Here is a 15,521-nt window from a genome sequence, read left to right as displayed (position 1 = left end):
GCCCAGGGAGAGTGCCCACTTCGCTCTGGAGGCTCAGGGCCTAGGGTCCCCAAAGTGGTTCAACTCTTTTAAAGAAAAATAAAATTGAGGGTCAAAGAAAATGTTGCATTTTTTTCCCTCACATTAGAAAAAAAAAAAAATTTAGGGCCCATGAAAATCTTAAATTTTGCCTTAAACGTTATTATTACCGTGGAAGGGGGTCCATGAAACAATGGGCTTCTTTCAAGGCTTGCTTTTACGCTTTGTTAGGAGGGACCTGGTGTGGGGACCGAGGCCCAGAGATGCTAGGTAACTTGCCGAGGTCACACAGCAGGTAAAGCGGGTCCACGTGGGGACCCAGAAGCCGGATCCAGAAATCAGCACCTCCCCACCCCCCCACCCCTGGCACTCGCTGCAGCTCCGCTAACATCCCTGTACAACTGGGCTAAAGGAAGAAGGGGCACGGGCTGCTGCTGGGGTGCGGGGCTGACTAGCAGCACGGGGGGTGAGTGGGCGAAGGGCGGCGGGCGGAAGCAGGGAGAGGGAGGGAGGGGCAGAAGATTCCGTCCCCGTGTCCCATCGCGAGGTGCACGTGCGTCTGAGGGTAGCGCGGGTGTCACTGCGGGGGCCTAGGTCTGGGCGCGGTTGGCCCTCCGCGGGGGGCGGGGGGTCCCGGTCCCCGCGGGAAGGACGAACTCGCGGGCGGGGCGGGGCGGGGCGGGGCGGGGCGGGGCCTGCGGTGAGGTCACGCGCGATGGGCGGCTCTGCCGCGGGGCGGCGGCGCGGCGTGGGCACTGCGGGGCTCAAGGACGGACGCACTGTCAGACCCGGGCTCGCAGGGCCGGCGAGGGGTGAGTCCTAGGCGCAACGGGGGCTCATGGTGGTGAAGGTCATGGTTGAGGTCCCCGACAGCCGCCCGAACTTGGGACCGCAGTCTTGGGGGCGGGGCTCTCCGGGAGGGGGCGGGAGGAGCTGGAGCCGCAGGCCCGGCCTTGCTCAGACCTTCGACATCCCGAGGTGCACGCCCGGAAAATGGGTCATGGAAGATGGATTTGTTGTTCTCGGGAACGGGAGGGTCTAATTTAGTTCCCCGAGGCGGGGACCCGGGGCTGGACTATCCGCGCGGGGAGGGGAGTCGTGCTCCAGACACCCCCCAGACCCTTTCCGAGAGAGTGGGCATCTCTGCTCCAAACAGCAGATCCAGACTGGGAAGTTCTTGTCTTGCCCAAGTGCCCTCCTGGAGTGCATTCAAAGCACATTCCCCCACAGGCTGGACAGAGTCCGCTGCCGATCGGGGAAGCCCCGTGCCTACCCCCACCCCACCCCCCACCCCCCCATCGGCCGTCCCCTCGTGTCTAGGCAGCCCTTGGCAGGGGAGGAAGTGGCTCTGCCTAAAGAGGCCGCTGAGGCCCCTCCAGACCCGGCGCTGGGCCCCTGCGCAAGGCCTGAGCTCTGCAGTACTGACTCAAAACCCCAGGCAGGGCTCTGGAGGTCTTCCGGGAGAGGGGCCCCTAGCTGGGCCCTGAAAGTGTCAGGAAGTGGGGGGGCCCACGTGGGGACACGCCAGGGGCAAAGGGTAGGGGTAGCAGTGAGGATAGACCCACCCCTGGGGCCCCAGGGCCCTGGGTGGGAGAGGGCTGGGTACCAAGCTCCTGGGCCCCTGCATCAACCATCCCCGGTAGACTGTCGGTTTGGCCTGGCGTTCAAGGCCCCTCCAGACTTCTGGCCTCCCCTTGGCCCCCCACCCCTGCTTCCTTCTCATCTCATTCGTGTCTCCTCCTCCAGGAAGTCTTCCCTGACTCCCAGGCTGAGTTGGGGGACTCCTCTGCACAAACCTGTGGGTCCCTCAGGCCCTGCTGTGACCACCTGTCCTCATCCCCCTCTGTGCAGGGCTATAGCGCCTCCAGTCGACCAGGAGCTCCCAGAGGGCAGGGGGTTGTCCCACCCTCTCTGTGCCCTGCCCCAGCCCTGGCCTGAGTTGAATCGAAGACCAGCTGCTCTCCACTTCCCTGCTCCCACTCTGCCCTCTCACCTCCGGCCATGGTGCCCCTGTTCGCCCTGTTCCTGGTGGCCTTGGTGGGCCTACCTGTGGGTAAGATGGATGGAGAACAGAGGGATGGACAGACCCACCTTTGGGGGCAGGCAGGCTGGAGGGGGTGGGGGCGGAAATCCCAGTGACCGCCTCTCCTCCCAGCTCTTCTGACCTGGGGAAGCTGATGGGACCAGGGGGCTGATGGGCTGGAGGAGGGGGCCTCTTGCTGTTCTCTGACCCCAATCTCCCTCCGGCCCCGGCCCCCGGCCCCCAGCCCAGGCTCTGGACTGCCACGTGTGTGCCTACAATGGCGAGAACTGCTTCAACCCCATGCGCTGCCCGGCCATGGTCACCTACTGCATGACCACGCGCACTTGTGAGTTGCTGGGATGCCCCTCACAGCCCCGCCTGTGGAGCACGGTGGCGGGTGGGGGAGTGTGAGGGAGCTGAGGAGGGAGGCTCCCACCTGCCCCAGGATCCTTTTTGGGAGCTCCTGGCTTAGGGGAACCTGGCCGAATGGCCCTGCATGCTGGGGTTGGCCCCCTCAGGGTCCTGGCCCACCTCCCCCTCCCTCTGCAGACTACACCCCGACCAGGATGAAGGTGAGCAAGTCGTGCGTGCCCAGCTGCTTTGAGACCGTGTACGATGGCTACTCCAAGCACGCGTCCACCACTTCCTGCTGCCAGTACGACCTCTGTAACGGCGCTGGCCTTGCAGCCCCTGCAACCCTGGCCCTTGTACTCCTGGCCACCCTCTGGGGTCTGCTCTAAAGCCCCGTCCCGCCCTCCACAGACTCACTCAAGGGCAAAGTGCTGAGCAGCACGGTCCCACCCTCTCCCCCTGCGCACTCCCTCTTTGCCCTCCCCAGACACCCCCCCCCCCAGCCACATCCAGGAATGTCTGCAAGAGGACTCTTGACCTCCCCCAGCTACCCGGGGGTCTGCTTCCAGGTCATGACCTGTTGTTTTCAGAAGGCCGATGTGGGACCACACCTCCCAAGGCATCTGGCTTTGACGGGGCAGCTCAGCCCCCTCCTCTGTCCAAGGATGGGGGTGTGGGCACGGTGTGCTGTTTATGGGGGATCTTCAGTTGGCCGGTGAACACTGACGTGAAGGGGACCTCTGCGTCTGCCCTGTAAGTGTGCTGGAGGGGGAGGGGAGATTAGGGACCCAGGGGGTGGGGAACAGTCCTAGGAAGAAGGCTCTCCAGGGTCCTAGGAGGGCTGCCCAGGGCAGGTGTGGCATGGCAGGCCGATCGGGGAAGGCCTGTGCCCCCCGCCCCCCGTCGGCCGTCCCCTCGTGTCTAGGCAGCCCTTGGCAGGGGAGGAAGTGGTTCAGCCTAAAGAGGCCCGTGAGGCCCCTCCAGACCCGGCGCTGGGCCCCTGCGCAAGGCCTGAGCCTGGAGAGGCCAGGCTATATTTGGTCGAGCTTGAGAGCTGATCCCAGGACTATTTTAGGCCAGGAGGGAAGGGAGCAGAGCGGTAGCCACCCGAAGCCTGGCCTTCAGCCCTAAGCAGGCCCTGGCGGAGTGCGCCTTTTTACGGGGGGTGGGGGTTTGGGGCGGCGAACTTCGCCGGGGCGCCGAGGATTCGCCGGGGCGCCGAGGATTCGCCGGGGCGCCGAGAATTCGCCGGGGCGGGGGCGGGGGCGGTGCATCCTTGAACCGGAGCGGGGCGCCCTCTGGTGGACGCTTGGGGCCGCGCCGGGCAGGGGTGGGCTCGGTCCGCCGGAGGGGAGGGGAAGGGAAGGCAGGGTCCGGGGAAGGAGGGGACTGTGGTCAGGAAAAGAGGGGAGGGGAGAGGGAGAGGGGAGGTCCGGGGGAGGAGGGGAGGACGGGTTGGGAAAGAAGGATGCAAAGGGCCGCGCTCCCTCCCCGCGCAGCCGGGATCCCCTCGCCCCTCGCAGCGGCTTGACTGCTATCCGGGCGGCAGCAGGATCCCGACTGAACGAGTGCTGGGTGCGCCGGCCTTGGTCCCAAAGGGTTTCGCGGGCTCCTCGACCTCTGACTCTGCCCACGGGGAGGGCGGGAGCTCCGCTCCGGCTGGAGCGCTCCAGCCTCAGCTCAGGGAGTGGCTCTCAGGTGCCCCCAGTCAAGCTGGGCCTTGGGACCCCCAGAGACCCAAGAAAGGGCATCATTTAAAAGGCACCCACCCTGGGCTTCCCTGGTGGCGCAGTGGTTGATAGTCCGCCTGCCGATGCAGGGGACGCGGGTTCGTGTCCCGGTCCGGGAAGATCCCACATGCCGCGGAGCGGCTGGGCCCGTGAGCCATGGCCGCTGAGCCTGCGCGTCCGGAGCCTGTGCTCTGCAACGCGAGAGGCCACAGCTGTGAGAGGCCCGCGTACCGCAAAAAAAAAAAAAAAAAAAAGGCACCCACCCTAGGTGAGCCCCGCCCTCGGCCAGCTCGGGGAAGCCCGGTCTGCCCAGCGTCTGCTGTTCTGGATCCGGGTGGCCCGGGGAGCCGGGCCCTCCTTCCAGTGAGGCCAGTCGATGTGCAACGTTGTGCCCGGGGTCACACGGCGCCTGAGGCCTCCTCAGCTGACCAGTGCCCCCAGCTCCAGTGTCTGGGGAGGGGCCAAGGAGCCCCTTCAGGTTGGCAAGGCCCAAGTGTGCAGGATGGTGGCAGGTGCCCACGTGGGGGGTTGTCCCTGGAACTCAGAAGCCCTTGGCCCCTAAGCATGGCCCCTGTCAGGGGGACCTGTGCTGGAAATTCCCTCTTGAGAGCTTCCCTCTGGGACCGCCTGACCTCAGGGGATCCGGTCCTTAGGCAGGCCTGGGTCAGGCTTCCTGGAGGGCCAATAAGCAGAAGCAGAAGGGCCAATACCCAGACAGCCGTCCAGGTGGCCCCTCCCCCTGATGCCCAGTGTGGTGTGAGCCCCTCCTTGGGGGAGGCTGGGGGGAAGCCAGACCCCACCCCCAGCTCCTTCACCCAAAGACTCCCAGGAGTGGTCCATCTCAGGGAAGTGACCACACTCCCCGCAGAGTTGGCTGCGGGGCTGCCGCAGCTCCAGATGCTTTCTGGGAGGGAGGGCAGCCCTGGGCAGACTGCCCTCCTGACTCAGCAGGAGAGGCCTGGGAAGCACCGTCACTGCCCTGCTTGTGCAAGCACTCTGTCCTGGGTCCGGTGGCTCCTCGGCTAGACCGGGTCCTCCCTCCCTCCCTCCCTCCTGTCCTGGCGGGGATGGTGTAGAGCCCTGCCTGGCCCCCTGTGGGCTCTGGGGTCACTGAGAGCAGGGATCCAGCACTGGGTGTGCTTGGTGTTGGGGGAGCTTCTCACACCTGCCTCTTGCCTCCATCTGTCCAACCCTCCTCCACCCTGACCTGGTCCCATCCCAATAGCCATGGCACTGCCCCCAGCACCGGGGACCATGCTGCCCATCCCACCTCCACAGACTGGGTTCTGCCTGGCCCGGCTGTGGTCGAAACTCAGCACAGACACACCTAACGTGTTATGCTCATGCCCTGGCCGGGCCCCCTAGTGGGAAGCGCGTGGCACTGCAAAATCAGGGGACTGCACCAGTAGTGCCCTTGGAAATCAAACAAGTCATCTTGTCCCAACTGACTGTCCATGAGGCTAGTGACTAACATCTGCCCGTATCCCTGCAGTTGTGGCTCTAAGCACTGCAAGACAACCCTGCAAGGTAGGAGCCGTTATCATGCCCCTCTCACAGATGAGGAAACTGAGGCACAGAGAGGTGAAGTAGTTGCCCAAGCCAGGTAGGACTTCTTGTCCCCCGCCCCCACTGCACCCCTGCCCCACCCTGCAGTCGCTTCTCCCATCAGCTGGGAGAGGAAGGGGAAGCTGAGAAGGTGGGTTTATAAATTTAAGAGGACATTAGCATGTGAAATCATTGTAACAGCTTAGGGTCAGGAAAGGAGAAAATCAGCACCAGGAGGTTTGAGAAGCCATGAAAGACAGAGTCAGGGCATCCAGCCCTGTGTCTGGGTGCTGGGCCAGGGGTGGAATAGCACAGAGGAGGGCAGAGGGGTGCCAGGCACTCCGAGCTCGCCTGGCCCAGACCCCTTCCCCACCTGTGTCGGGATCGTGGGTCAGCAGGCGGAGAGGCCCAGGCTCTTCCCCGCGGTCTTCGCAGCGTTTCAGATCTGGAAGCAGCCTGCCTGTCTCAGGAGCGGCTGCTTGACTGTGTGGCGGCACCTGCGTGGACTCCTGTGCCGTCCATCTGCCTGGAACACAGCTGCGGCCCCGGTGCAGACGGACGTGCAGAGGGGAGGCTGGACAGCTGCTTCTCACCTCCCTTTGTAACATCTGATTTGTGGTGATGAACGTGTATTTTTTTCATGATTCTGAACCTCTGAGAAAGGTGAAAAGAAAGTGAGAGCTCTCTTTCATCTCTCCCCCTCCCCCAAGTTTTGTTGGATCCTATCCCTCGGGCTGATCTGGACCTCGTCGTTCACACCTCTGAGCCTCTGTTGTCTTGCTGATAAAATGGGGACAGTAGCGCCCACCAGGCTGCCCAGTGGGGCCAGTAACTGCCCAGTCTGGGGCCTGGCACACAGGAGGCACCGGGTGGACAGATGGATGAACGGACGGACAGACGGATGGATGGTGCCCTTTCCGTCCACTTCCTGACCCTACCCAGCATGGGCATCGACTTCAGGCCATGGCCCCCCTCCCTCACACGGCTTCCCAGAGAGGTCTCCTTTGCACCTCCTCGAGCTAGTGAATAAACGGATGAATATGTGTGTCGATTTTCTGTCCCACCAGCCACCCCTCCTGTGCTCACCTCTACCCTGTGGGCTGGTTTGCTGGTCCTGCTGGCTCTGTCTGTCCTAGACTCCCGCCCACCCTGGGTCGCCCAGTCTTGCCAGTCTTGACCTCGGAACCAGCCCTGGCCCAGGGCAGGGGGTGACCCATGGGAGGGCAGGGAGCCAGGCAGGAGAGGCAGGAGGACTCCCAAGGTTCACGGGAGCGGCCCCAGTTCTGGTTCCCTGGGAGCGAGGCAGACCTACCACCTCACCCAGCGGCCCCCTGGGGAAGGCTGACGGGGCTGGTAGGGGAGGTAGGACCCCAGGAACTCACCCACCACCCAGCTTTCTAGCTCCTGGCACCGGCTCTTCCTTTCTGCCTGGGAGCGGGGTCTGAGACTGACTACCCACAGGGGCCCACCAGATAGAGGGATGGACAAAAGCCACGCGGGCTGCCAGGGCAGACAACGGCCTCTGGGCCAGCAGGGCTGGCCCCCTTCAGACAGACCCCCACGCTGCCCCCACGGTGCACCTCTTGTTCTGGCAGAATGGCTTGGCTGGCGCATCGCCCCCACAAAGTCTGGCTCCTGCTCTCAGGAGGGTCCTTCTGGGCTCTCACCCATCATGGGGTCTCTCAATACCAAGGGCCTTTCTGCTCCCCGCCCCCCAGCACTGGGCAAACACCCACACCTGGGCCCTGCGATACAGTCACGATCATGACCGGGGTCCCTCGTCACTCCCAGGGGGTAGGCAGTGCAGAGCCCCCACTTCTGGAGGGAGGCCCGTTTGACAGCCGGGAAAGCTGAGGACCGTGCTTTGTGGCACTTCGGACGGCAGCTGCTCCGCTAACTCAGCGCAGGGGGCCGTGCTGGTGAAGCTTCCGGTTTCGGCGGGCCGTAAGCTTTGTTTGCATGTTTAGCGCCAGGGCCTGGCCCCCAGGCCTGAGCCAGACCCTCATTCCTGTTCACCCGGGAGGCCAGAGGCTGTGTGCTGAGGGTTCATCGTGTGTCACGCCACCTCACGTGATCCCCAATTGTATCATTTGAGGACCAGGAAAGAGGTTTATGGAATTAAACGAGGCTCTCCGGAGGCCACACAGCCATCGAGCCTGGGGACCAGGCTGGACCCCCGTGCTGCCCAGGCCCCAGTCCCGTTCCTCGGCTGCGCTGGCCTCTGGGGCGGGGCAGAGCAGCAGCTGGCATAAGACGGCAGCCCGGGCGCCCTGGGAGCCAGGCCTCCCCCAGGAGGACATGAGGCTGTCCTTGGGCTCCTGCTGGCCGCTGCCTTGAACCTGGAGCTGGGTGAGTCCAGGGGTCACGGCCACCTTCTTTCCAGCTCTCCTCGCTTGCTCTAAGCCTGCCCCTCCGATCTAGGCCACCACTGAGCTGTGACTCCCACCTTGGGGGAGCCCACTTCCTGCCCCCGCACCCCTTTTCCTGAGGCACTGGCCCTCCCATCCACCAGCTCCTACCCTCTGCCCAGCCCCTCCCCGGACCTGCGGGCCCATCAGCTGAGCCCTCACCCTGTCCTCGTACCTGCAAGAGCTGCGGACCGCTCAGCGCCCTGCCCCTGGCTTGACCCCTCCTTCCCCCACCCGCACAGGCCTTCCCCGTCCAGCAGGGACCCCGCCCCCCTGGCTGCTCCTGGCCCGCCCTCTCCTGCCTTCCCCCTTCCTCTCCCCCAGGGAGGATCCAGGCCGCTCCTCTTCCGGTCTGGCCTTATTCTGGAGGCAGTGTTCCCACTCCCACCTCTGTAGTCTTCTCTGGCTCCGCCCACATCGACTGTCGCTGGCTGCATCTGCCCCTGAGGTCTGCTCGAGGGCTCCTCGGGGACATGCCCCCAAATGGGGCTGCCCACACCTGGCCTCGTCATCTCCCCACCGACCCCTGTGTTGGGGTGGCATCTCCACCCACCCAGATGCTTGAACAAGACCAGCTGGGCCCTCCCAATCCAATCCCAAGCAGCCCACTCCCCCAGCCCTCACCTGTTTTCCCATCTGGGTCAACACCCGCCTCACCAGCCCCATGGCCCTAAATGAGATGGACAGAGGAAGCACCTGGACAGCCCCGGCCCAGGCCCGGCACTCCCCTTCCCAACTGTTTCTGGGATCTGCCCACCGTCTCCCCTCGCAGGGACCCTGGGGAAGGGGGGTCTCTGCCCTGTGGGAAAAGACTGTGAGGCTCGGGGCCCAGGCCTCACCAATGACCCCCGAGAACTGCCCCTGCGTCATCAGGGTGGATGGATGAGGACAGGAAGACTGGGCAATCTGGGCTCAATGCGGAGAAAGCCCTCGTCACCGCCAGGGCTGGCTCACGGGGGCTGGGCAGCCTCCTCTCCCTCCCCCAGCTCAGCCTATGGCCAGGGGATCATGGGAGCCCTGCCGGGTGCTGAGAGTCCACTGAGGCGTTGCTGAGTGGAAAGAGAGGGTGCCATTGTGCAGGAGTTGCCCTCAGCTCTGTCCCTGTGTCTGTGCGTCCATCTGTCTGTCCCTACACCTGTGGCTGCAGTCCAAGCCTTGCAGTGTCACCAGTGCAAGGGCTTTGGAGGATGCTCCCACAAGTCCAGACGCCCAGCAGGCTCCGGCCGCTGTATCGCTATTGCCACCCATGAGTAGGGGGTGCGGAGCGGGCTGGCCACACCCTCCTGGCCCAGGTGGGGAGAGCCAGGCTCAGAAGGGCATAGCCTGACCCAGGCGTCCAGCAAGTCAGGAGCAGGGCAGGGAGAGAACCCACTGGCCTCAGCCCAGAAGAGGGCCTGAGAGAGTGGACCAGGTCCACCCAGGCGGGGGGCTGACCCTCCGTCCCCAGGGGCCCCCATCAGGGGGTTTGGGGGTGACGGCCAAAAGGTAGGGGTTTCTTTTTGAGACAATGAAAGTATTCAAAAACTGACTTTGATGGTTGCACATATCTCTAAATATGCCAAAAACATTTCACACGGGTGAACTGCATGGTATGTGAAATATACCCAATAAAGCTGTTAGGAAAAAAAGAAAAAACATTTTAGGAAAAACAAGACTCAAAATTCAGATTGAGGAAGATTCATGATGACATAAAAATCTAAAAAGAACTGCGTGAAAAATGCCATAAAACTAAAAGAAGACAAGGTGGGAAACATTTGCTATATGTGAAAAAGAGGTGGATTCCTTTCCTATATAAAGAAAACTACAAATCCACAGGAAGGGGCAAGGATGTGAGTAGCACGTTCAAAGAAAAAGACATTCAACCACACTTCCAATCAGAGAGGAGCAAAATGAAGGAAGTAGCATTTTAAATCCTTGAGCAAAATAATGGCTGGACAATGACGCCAAGGCGGCAGGGACACCGCCCGCTGTGCGCCCTCGCGGGAATCGCGCAGCCTCTTGGAGGTGCCGTCTGGGAAGCTGTAAGATGTCCCTGGAGTGTTGTTGAGTGCAGGCTCCCGAGAGGTCACCCAAACACCTGGAATGGGAGGGACGTGGGGTAGTCCTAACCACTGGACCAGGGGAGCCCTGCCCGTGAGGGAGGGCACAGTGCTCGAGGGACTGATCTGGCCCCCGTGTGTGTGTCCCATTGCCCGTGGCTAAAGGCCGTGAAGACTGCAGTGGAGGACGCTCACAGCAGTGTTTTGAGCACAGACTGAGCAGCCTGAGTGCCCTCTAGGACAGAGAATAATCCATGAGGGCGTCCCACTGGGTGCTGCAGAGAGAAGAAACAGGCAGCAGCCCCAGGAGCCCTTCACACCATCTGTGCAGGTTCTTCACATCTTAGAAACATGGGTTTAAGGGCGCTCAGTGCTCTGCCGGACACAAGAGGGGCACAGGTAAGTGGAAACCCAGGGAGGGAAACGCCTTGGCCTACTTGGGGATCCACAGAGCCTGCTCTGAGGAGACAACCCCACAGGCAGGCTGGGTAGGAGGCCACGCCAGGCAGACGGAGCAGCGGAGCCCTGGCCCTGGTCCCACGCTGAGCCTGGACCCTGGTCACAGGCTGAGCCCTGACGCTGGTCACACTCAGCCCTGAGCCTGGTCCCACTCTGAGCCCTGACCCTGGTCACAGGCTGAGCCCTGATGCTGGTCCCACGTTGAGCCCTGAGCCTGGTCCCACTCTGAGCCCTGACCCTGGTCCCACTCTGAGCCCTGACCCTGGTCCCACTCTGAGCCTGGACCCTGGTCCCACTCTGAGCCCTGACGCTGGTCCCACGCTGAGCCCTGACCCTGGTCACAGGCTGAGCCCTGACCTTGGTCACAGGCTGAGCCCTGAGCCTGGTCCCACGCTGAGCCCTGACCCTGGTCACAGGCTGAGCCCTGAGCCTGGTCCCACGCTGAGCCCTGACCCTGGTCACAGGCTGAGCCCTGACCCTGGTCCTACGCTGAGCCCTGACCCTGGTCACACTCTGAGCCCTGACCCTGGTCCCACGCTGAGCCCTGACCCTGGTCACAGGCTGAGCCCTGACCCTGGTCCTACGCTGAGCCCTGACCCTGGTCACACTCTGAGCCCTGACCCTGGTCCCACGCTGAGCCCTGACCCTGGTCACAGGCTGAGCCCTGACCCTGGTCCCACGCTGAGCCCTGACCCTGGTCCCACTCTGAGCCCTGACCCTGGTCCAATGCTGAGCCCTGAGCCTGGCCGCACGCTGAGCCCTGACCCTGGTCACAGGCTGAGCCCTGATGCTGGTCACACGCTGAGCCCTGACCCTGGTCACACTCTGAGCCCTGACCCTGGTCCCACGCTGAGCCCTGACCCTGGTCACAGGCTGAGCCCTGACCCTGGTCCCACGCTGAGCCCTGAGCCTGGTCACACTCTGAGCCCTGAGCCTGGTCCCACGCTGAGCCCTGAGCCTGGCCGCACGCTGAGCCCTGACCCTGGTCACAGGCTGAGCCCTGACGCTGGTCACACGCTGAGCCCTGAGCCTGGTCCCACGCTGAGCCCTGGCCCTGGTCCCACGCTGAGCCCTGAGCCTGGTCTCACGCTGAGCCCTGACCCTGGTCACAGGCTGAGCCCTGACCCTGGTCCCACGCTGAGCCCTGACCCTGGTCACAGGCTGAGCCCTGACCCTGGTCCCACGCTGAGCCCTGACCCTGGTCCCACTCTGAGCCCTGACCCTGGTCCAATGCTGAGCCCTGAGCCTGGCCGCACGCTGAGCCCTGACCCTGGTCACAGGCTGAGCCCTGATGCTGGTCCCACGCTGAGCCCTGACCCTGGTCACACTCTGAGCCCTGACCCTGGTCCCACGCTGAGCCCTGACCCTGGTCACAGGCTGAGCCCTGACCCTGGTCCCACGCTGAGCCCTGAGCCTGGTCACACTCTGAGCCCTGAGCCTGGTCCCACGCTGAGCCCTGAGCCTGGCCGCACGCTGAGCCCTGACCCTGGTCACAGGCTGAGCCCTGACGCTGGTCACACGCTGAGCCCTGAGCCTGGTCCCACGCTGAGCCCTGGCCCTGGTCCCACGCTGAGCCCTGAGCCTGGTCTCACGCTGAGCCCTGGCCCTGGTCCCACGCTGAGCCCTGAGCCTGGTCCCACGCTGAGCCCTGACCCTGGTCACACTCTGAGCCCTGAGCCTGGTCCCACGCTGAGCCCTGACCCTGGTCACAGGCTGAGCCCTGAGCCTGGCCGCACGCTGAGCCCTGACCCTGGTCACACTCTGAGCCCTGAGCCTGGTCTCACGCTGAGCCCTGAGCCTGGCCGCACGCTGAGCCCTGACCCTGGTCACAGGCTGAGCCCTGACGCTGGTCACACGCTGAGCCCTGACCCTGGTCCCACGCTGAGCCCTGGCCCTGGTCCCACGCTGAGCCCTGAGCCTGGTCCCACGCTGAGCCCTGGCCCTGGTCACAGGCTGAGCCCTGATGCTGGTCACACGCTGAGCCCTGGCCCTGGTCACAGGCTGAGCCCTGATGCTGGTCACACGCTGAGCCCTGACCCTGGTCCCACGCTGAGCCCTGACCCTGGTCACACTCTGAGCCCTGACCCTGGTCCCATGCTGAGCCCTGGCCCTGGTCCCACGCTGAGCCCTGACCCTGGTCCCACGCTGAGCCCTGACCCTGGTCACAGGCTGAGCCCTGAGCCTGGTCCCACGCTGAGCCCTGAGCCTGGTCCCACGCTGAGCCCTGGCCCTGGTCCCACGCTGAGCCCTGAGCCTGGTCCCACGCTGAGCCCTGAGCCTGGCCGCACGCTGAGCCCTGACCCTGGTCACAGGCTGAGCCCCGACGCTGGTCACACGCTGAGCCCTGAGCCTGGTCCCACTCTGAGCCCTGGCCCTGGTCCCACGCTGAGCCCTGAGCCTGGTCCCACGCTGAGCCCTGGCCCTGGTCCCACGCTGAGCCCTGAGCCTTGTCCCACGCTGAGCCCTGACCCTGGTCCCACGCTGAGCCCTGAGCCTGGCCGCACGCTGATCTCTGATCGGAGGCTCCTGGAGAAACAGAAGGAAGGATGTAGACCTCTTAGCAGGGAGGCATCCTAAGCAGAGCAGCCCAGACGCTGGCTGGGGCACACTTCTCCTCACCCTAAGTAGGTAGCAACTTGGCAGAAAGGTTCAGCCTGTGTCTCCCCAGCAGGGGTCACGCAGAAACTCTAGGAGGAGCTAATGCCCAAGGGCCAGGTATGTTACGGAAGGAAAGAACAGGTGGGGGCCCTGGGTCTGAGGGCAGGAAGGCGGGGGGCTGGGCCAGCCACAGCAGAGGAACTGGGCTCAGCCCGAGGAGGAAGCTCGGCTGTGCGAGGTGGTGTCTGCGCCGCCAGGATTAGCTGCGCCCAGCATCAAGCCTGGCGGCCTGGTGAAGAGTAGAATCAGACAGGCTGGGCTGCTGTCTTGGCGTTTGCCCAGGCCTCCCTGGATGACCGGCCTGTCAGCGCCTGTTAGAGCCTCCCATCCTGCATGCCACATCCAGCCATTAGCACTGGGCACCATCGCTGGCTGTAGTGAGGAAAATAGGATCCAGCAGGCGGAGTGTCTGACACACTCTGGGTGTTAAGGAAGGCTAGGTGTCCCCCGACCCAGTGCCCTCCCAGTCTCGGGGTCAAAGACCAGACGCCAAATGGAGCTGATGCCTGGAGGCTAGAAAAGGCCGTGGGGTGAGGCGGGGTGAGGCGGGCGGTCCCAGGACAGAATTTCACCAGCGAGAGGTAGGGGTGGGGAGGGCATCCCTGGTGCAGGAAGGGTGGGAGCGGAGTCTGGAGGGGAGTGAGATCTGGAGCCTTTGGTGGAAGATGGAGGGTCTAACGAGGCTGCAGCAGAGCCCCGACTGCATCTGCGCACAGCCCTGTCAACAACCCGCCCCTACCCCCCAGCGAGTGTTCCGGCAGCAGGGGGCCTGGAGGAGGGGGTGACAGGGTCACAGGTGGGGCACACCTGGCGAGGCTGAGGCGCAGGCCGCCCTGAGGCGGGGAGGGGCAGCAGTGCCTGGAGCCGCTTGAATCTAGGGCCCAAATCCACATCTCCCCCATCTGAGCCCGGGCAAGGGCCTGCCTGTCAACTTCGTGACCTGCAGTTGGGCCAGGGGAGCCCTGCCTGAGGGGCAGCCCCCTGGGCCTTGATCCAGGTGTGCCTGCCCCTCCAGGGGATGCCAGGATTAGCATCCCCAGGTGACCCTGCCCCTTCCCCTCCCACCCTCCAGGGCCTTCCTGTTGGCCCAGCACTTGCCCTGTCTTTGTCCCCTTAAGCCTGTGGGCACGTTTTGGCTGGCTGTCCTGGCGGCCATCTCCCCATCACTACGTCCCATGTGACCACCTCAAAGAAGCTGGGTGCTGGGGCCTGGGGCGCCCTGGGAGGATTCGAACGCGGAACCACTAGACCAGGAATCCACCCTGGAGAAAGGAGTGGGGACCCCAGGTCAGACAGGTGCCTGACAGAGGCAGGAGTCAGGGTGCAGGAGAGCCCTCACCCTCTGCTGCTCCCTTTCAGGTAGCCTGGGGGTCTTCCCCAGGTGCAGGGATGTCTCGGGTTGGGGTGGGGGAGAAGGTAGAGAGCCCCACCGAGGGAGTTGCAGAGGCGGGTGAGGGTCCCCAGTCGTGAGAGGGGGGCCATGAGGGTGCGGGGAGGGGCCCAGGCTGCGGGAGGCGGAGGAAGGAGGAAGGGGCAGGCAGGGGCAGCGGGGGACCACAGAGGAGCGGGTGTCCAGGTGGAGGCGGGTGGGCCCCAGTGGGCGGGGGCGGGTCTCCGTACCTCTGCCGCCCGCGGGAAAACCAGTCCCCCTGATCTGCTCAGCTGAGCAGTCTGGTGGCTGCAGCGGGTGTTCACCATCCCTGCGGGGCGGGCCCGGGACCGCGCGCTGCAGGGACGAGACTCAGGGGACACGGCTGGCGCTGCTGGCGCTGGTGCCGGCCGCCGGCTGTGAGCTTGGTGAGGGGTGCGGGGCCGCCAGAGGGGGCAGTGCCTGGGGGGTTGGGGGGACGGAGGGAGAGGAAGAAAGCAGGGAGGCAGAGGAGATGTGATGTGCGAAGGGAGAGGTGGGAGTGGGGTGGGCCAGGCACAGAGGGGCTCTGGGGCAGATGGGGCGCCTGCGACCTGGGCCAGGTGTGGCGGGGAGGGGCCTCTTCCCAGGGCTGAGACTGGCAGGGGGGTTTGTGGCCAAGGCCCTGGGTGCCCACTGGAGAACAGCCCTTCATCAGCACGGGGCTCCAGAGCAGGGCTTTCCGCGGGGGCAGGCGGGCAGGGTCAGAACCATGCTCCCGGCTCCCGGGCCACGGTGCGGGGGCAGGTCTCAGGAGGGGCCTTGCGGACACCAGGGAGGCCCTGGGGGTTGGGGGAGCAGGAGGTGGAGAAGAGGGAAGCAAACCAGACATAGTGGGAGACTCGGGGTCTGAGAGACATCCCGGGCCCTTGGAGGCCCACA

General features: G+C 64.4%; 1 protein-coding gene across 1 annotated transcript; it reads left to right on the top strand.

Annotated features, from left to right (window-relative positions):
• The first annotated feature begins 686 nt into the window (after positions 1-686).
• LYNX1 (Ly6/neurotoxin 1) lies at positions 687-2,890 on the top strand. Its single transcript, XM_004265286.3, has 4 exons — positions 687-830; positions 1,870-2,071; positions 2,286-2,387; positions 2,591-2,890. The coding sequence occupies exons 2-4, from the start codon at positions 2,020-2,022 to the stop codon at positions 2,779-2,781; spliced, it is 345 nt and encodes a 114-aa protein (XP_004265334.1). The 5' UTR covers positions 687-830; positions 1,870-2,019; the 3' UTR covers positions 2,782-2,890.
• Positions 2,891-15,521: the final 12,631 nt, after the last annotated feature.

This window comes from Orcinus orca, chromosome 17, assembly GCF_937001465.1.
Source record: "Orcinus orca chromosome 17, mOrcOrc1.1, whole genome shotgun sequence".
Taxonomy (NCBI): Eukaryota; Metazoa; Chordata; class Mammalia; order Artiodactyla; family Delphinidae; genus Orcinus; species Orcinus orca.
Note: the sequence above shows the minus strand (reverse complement) of the source record. Positions and strands in the feature narration are given on the sequence as shown.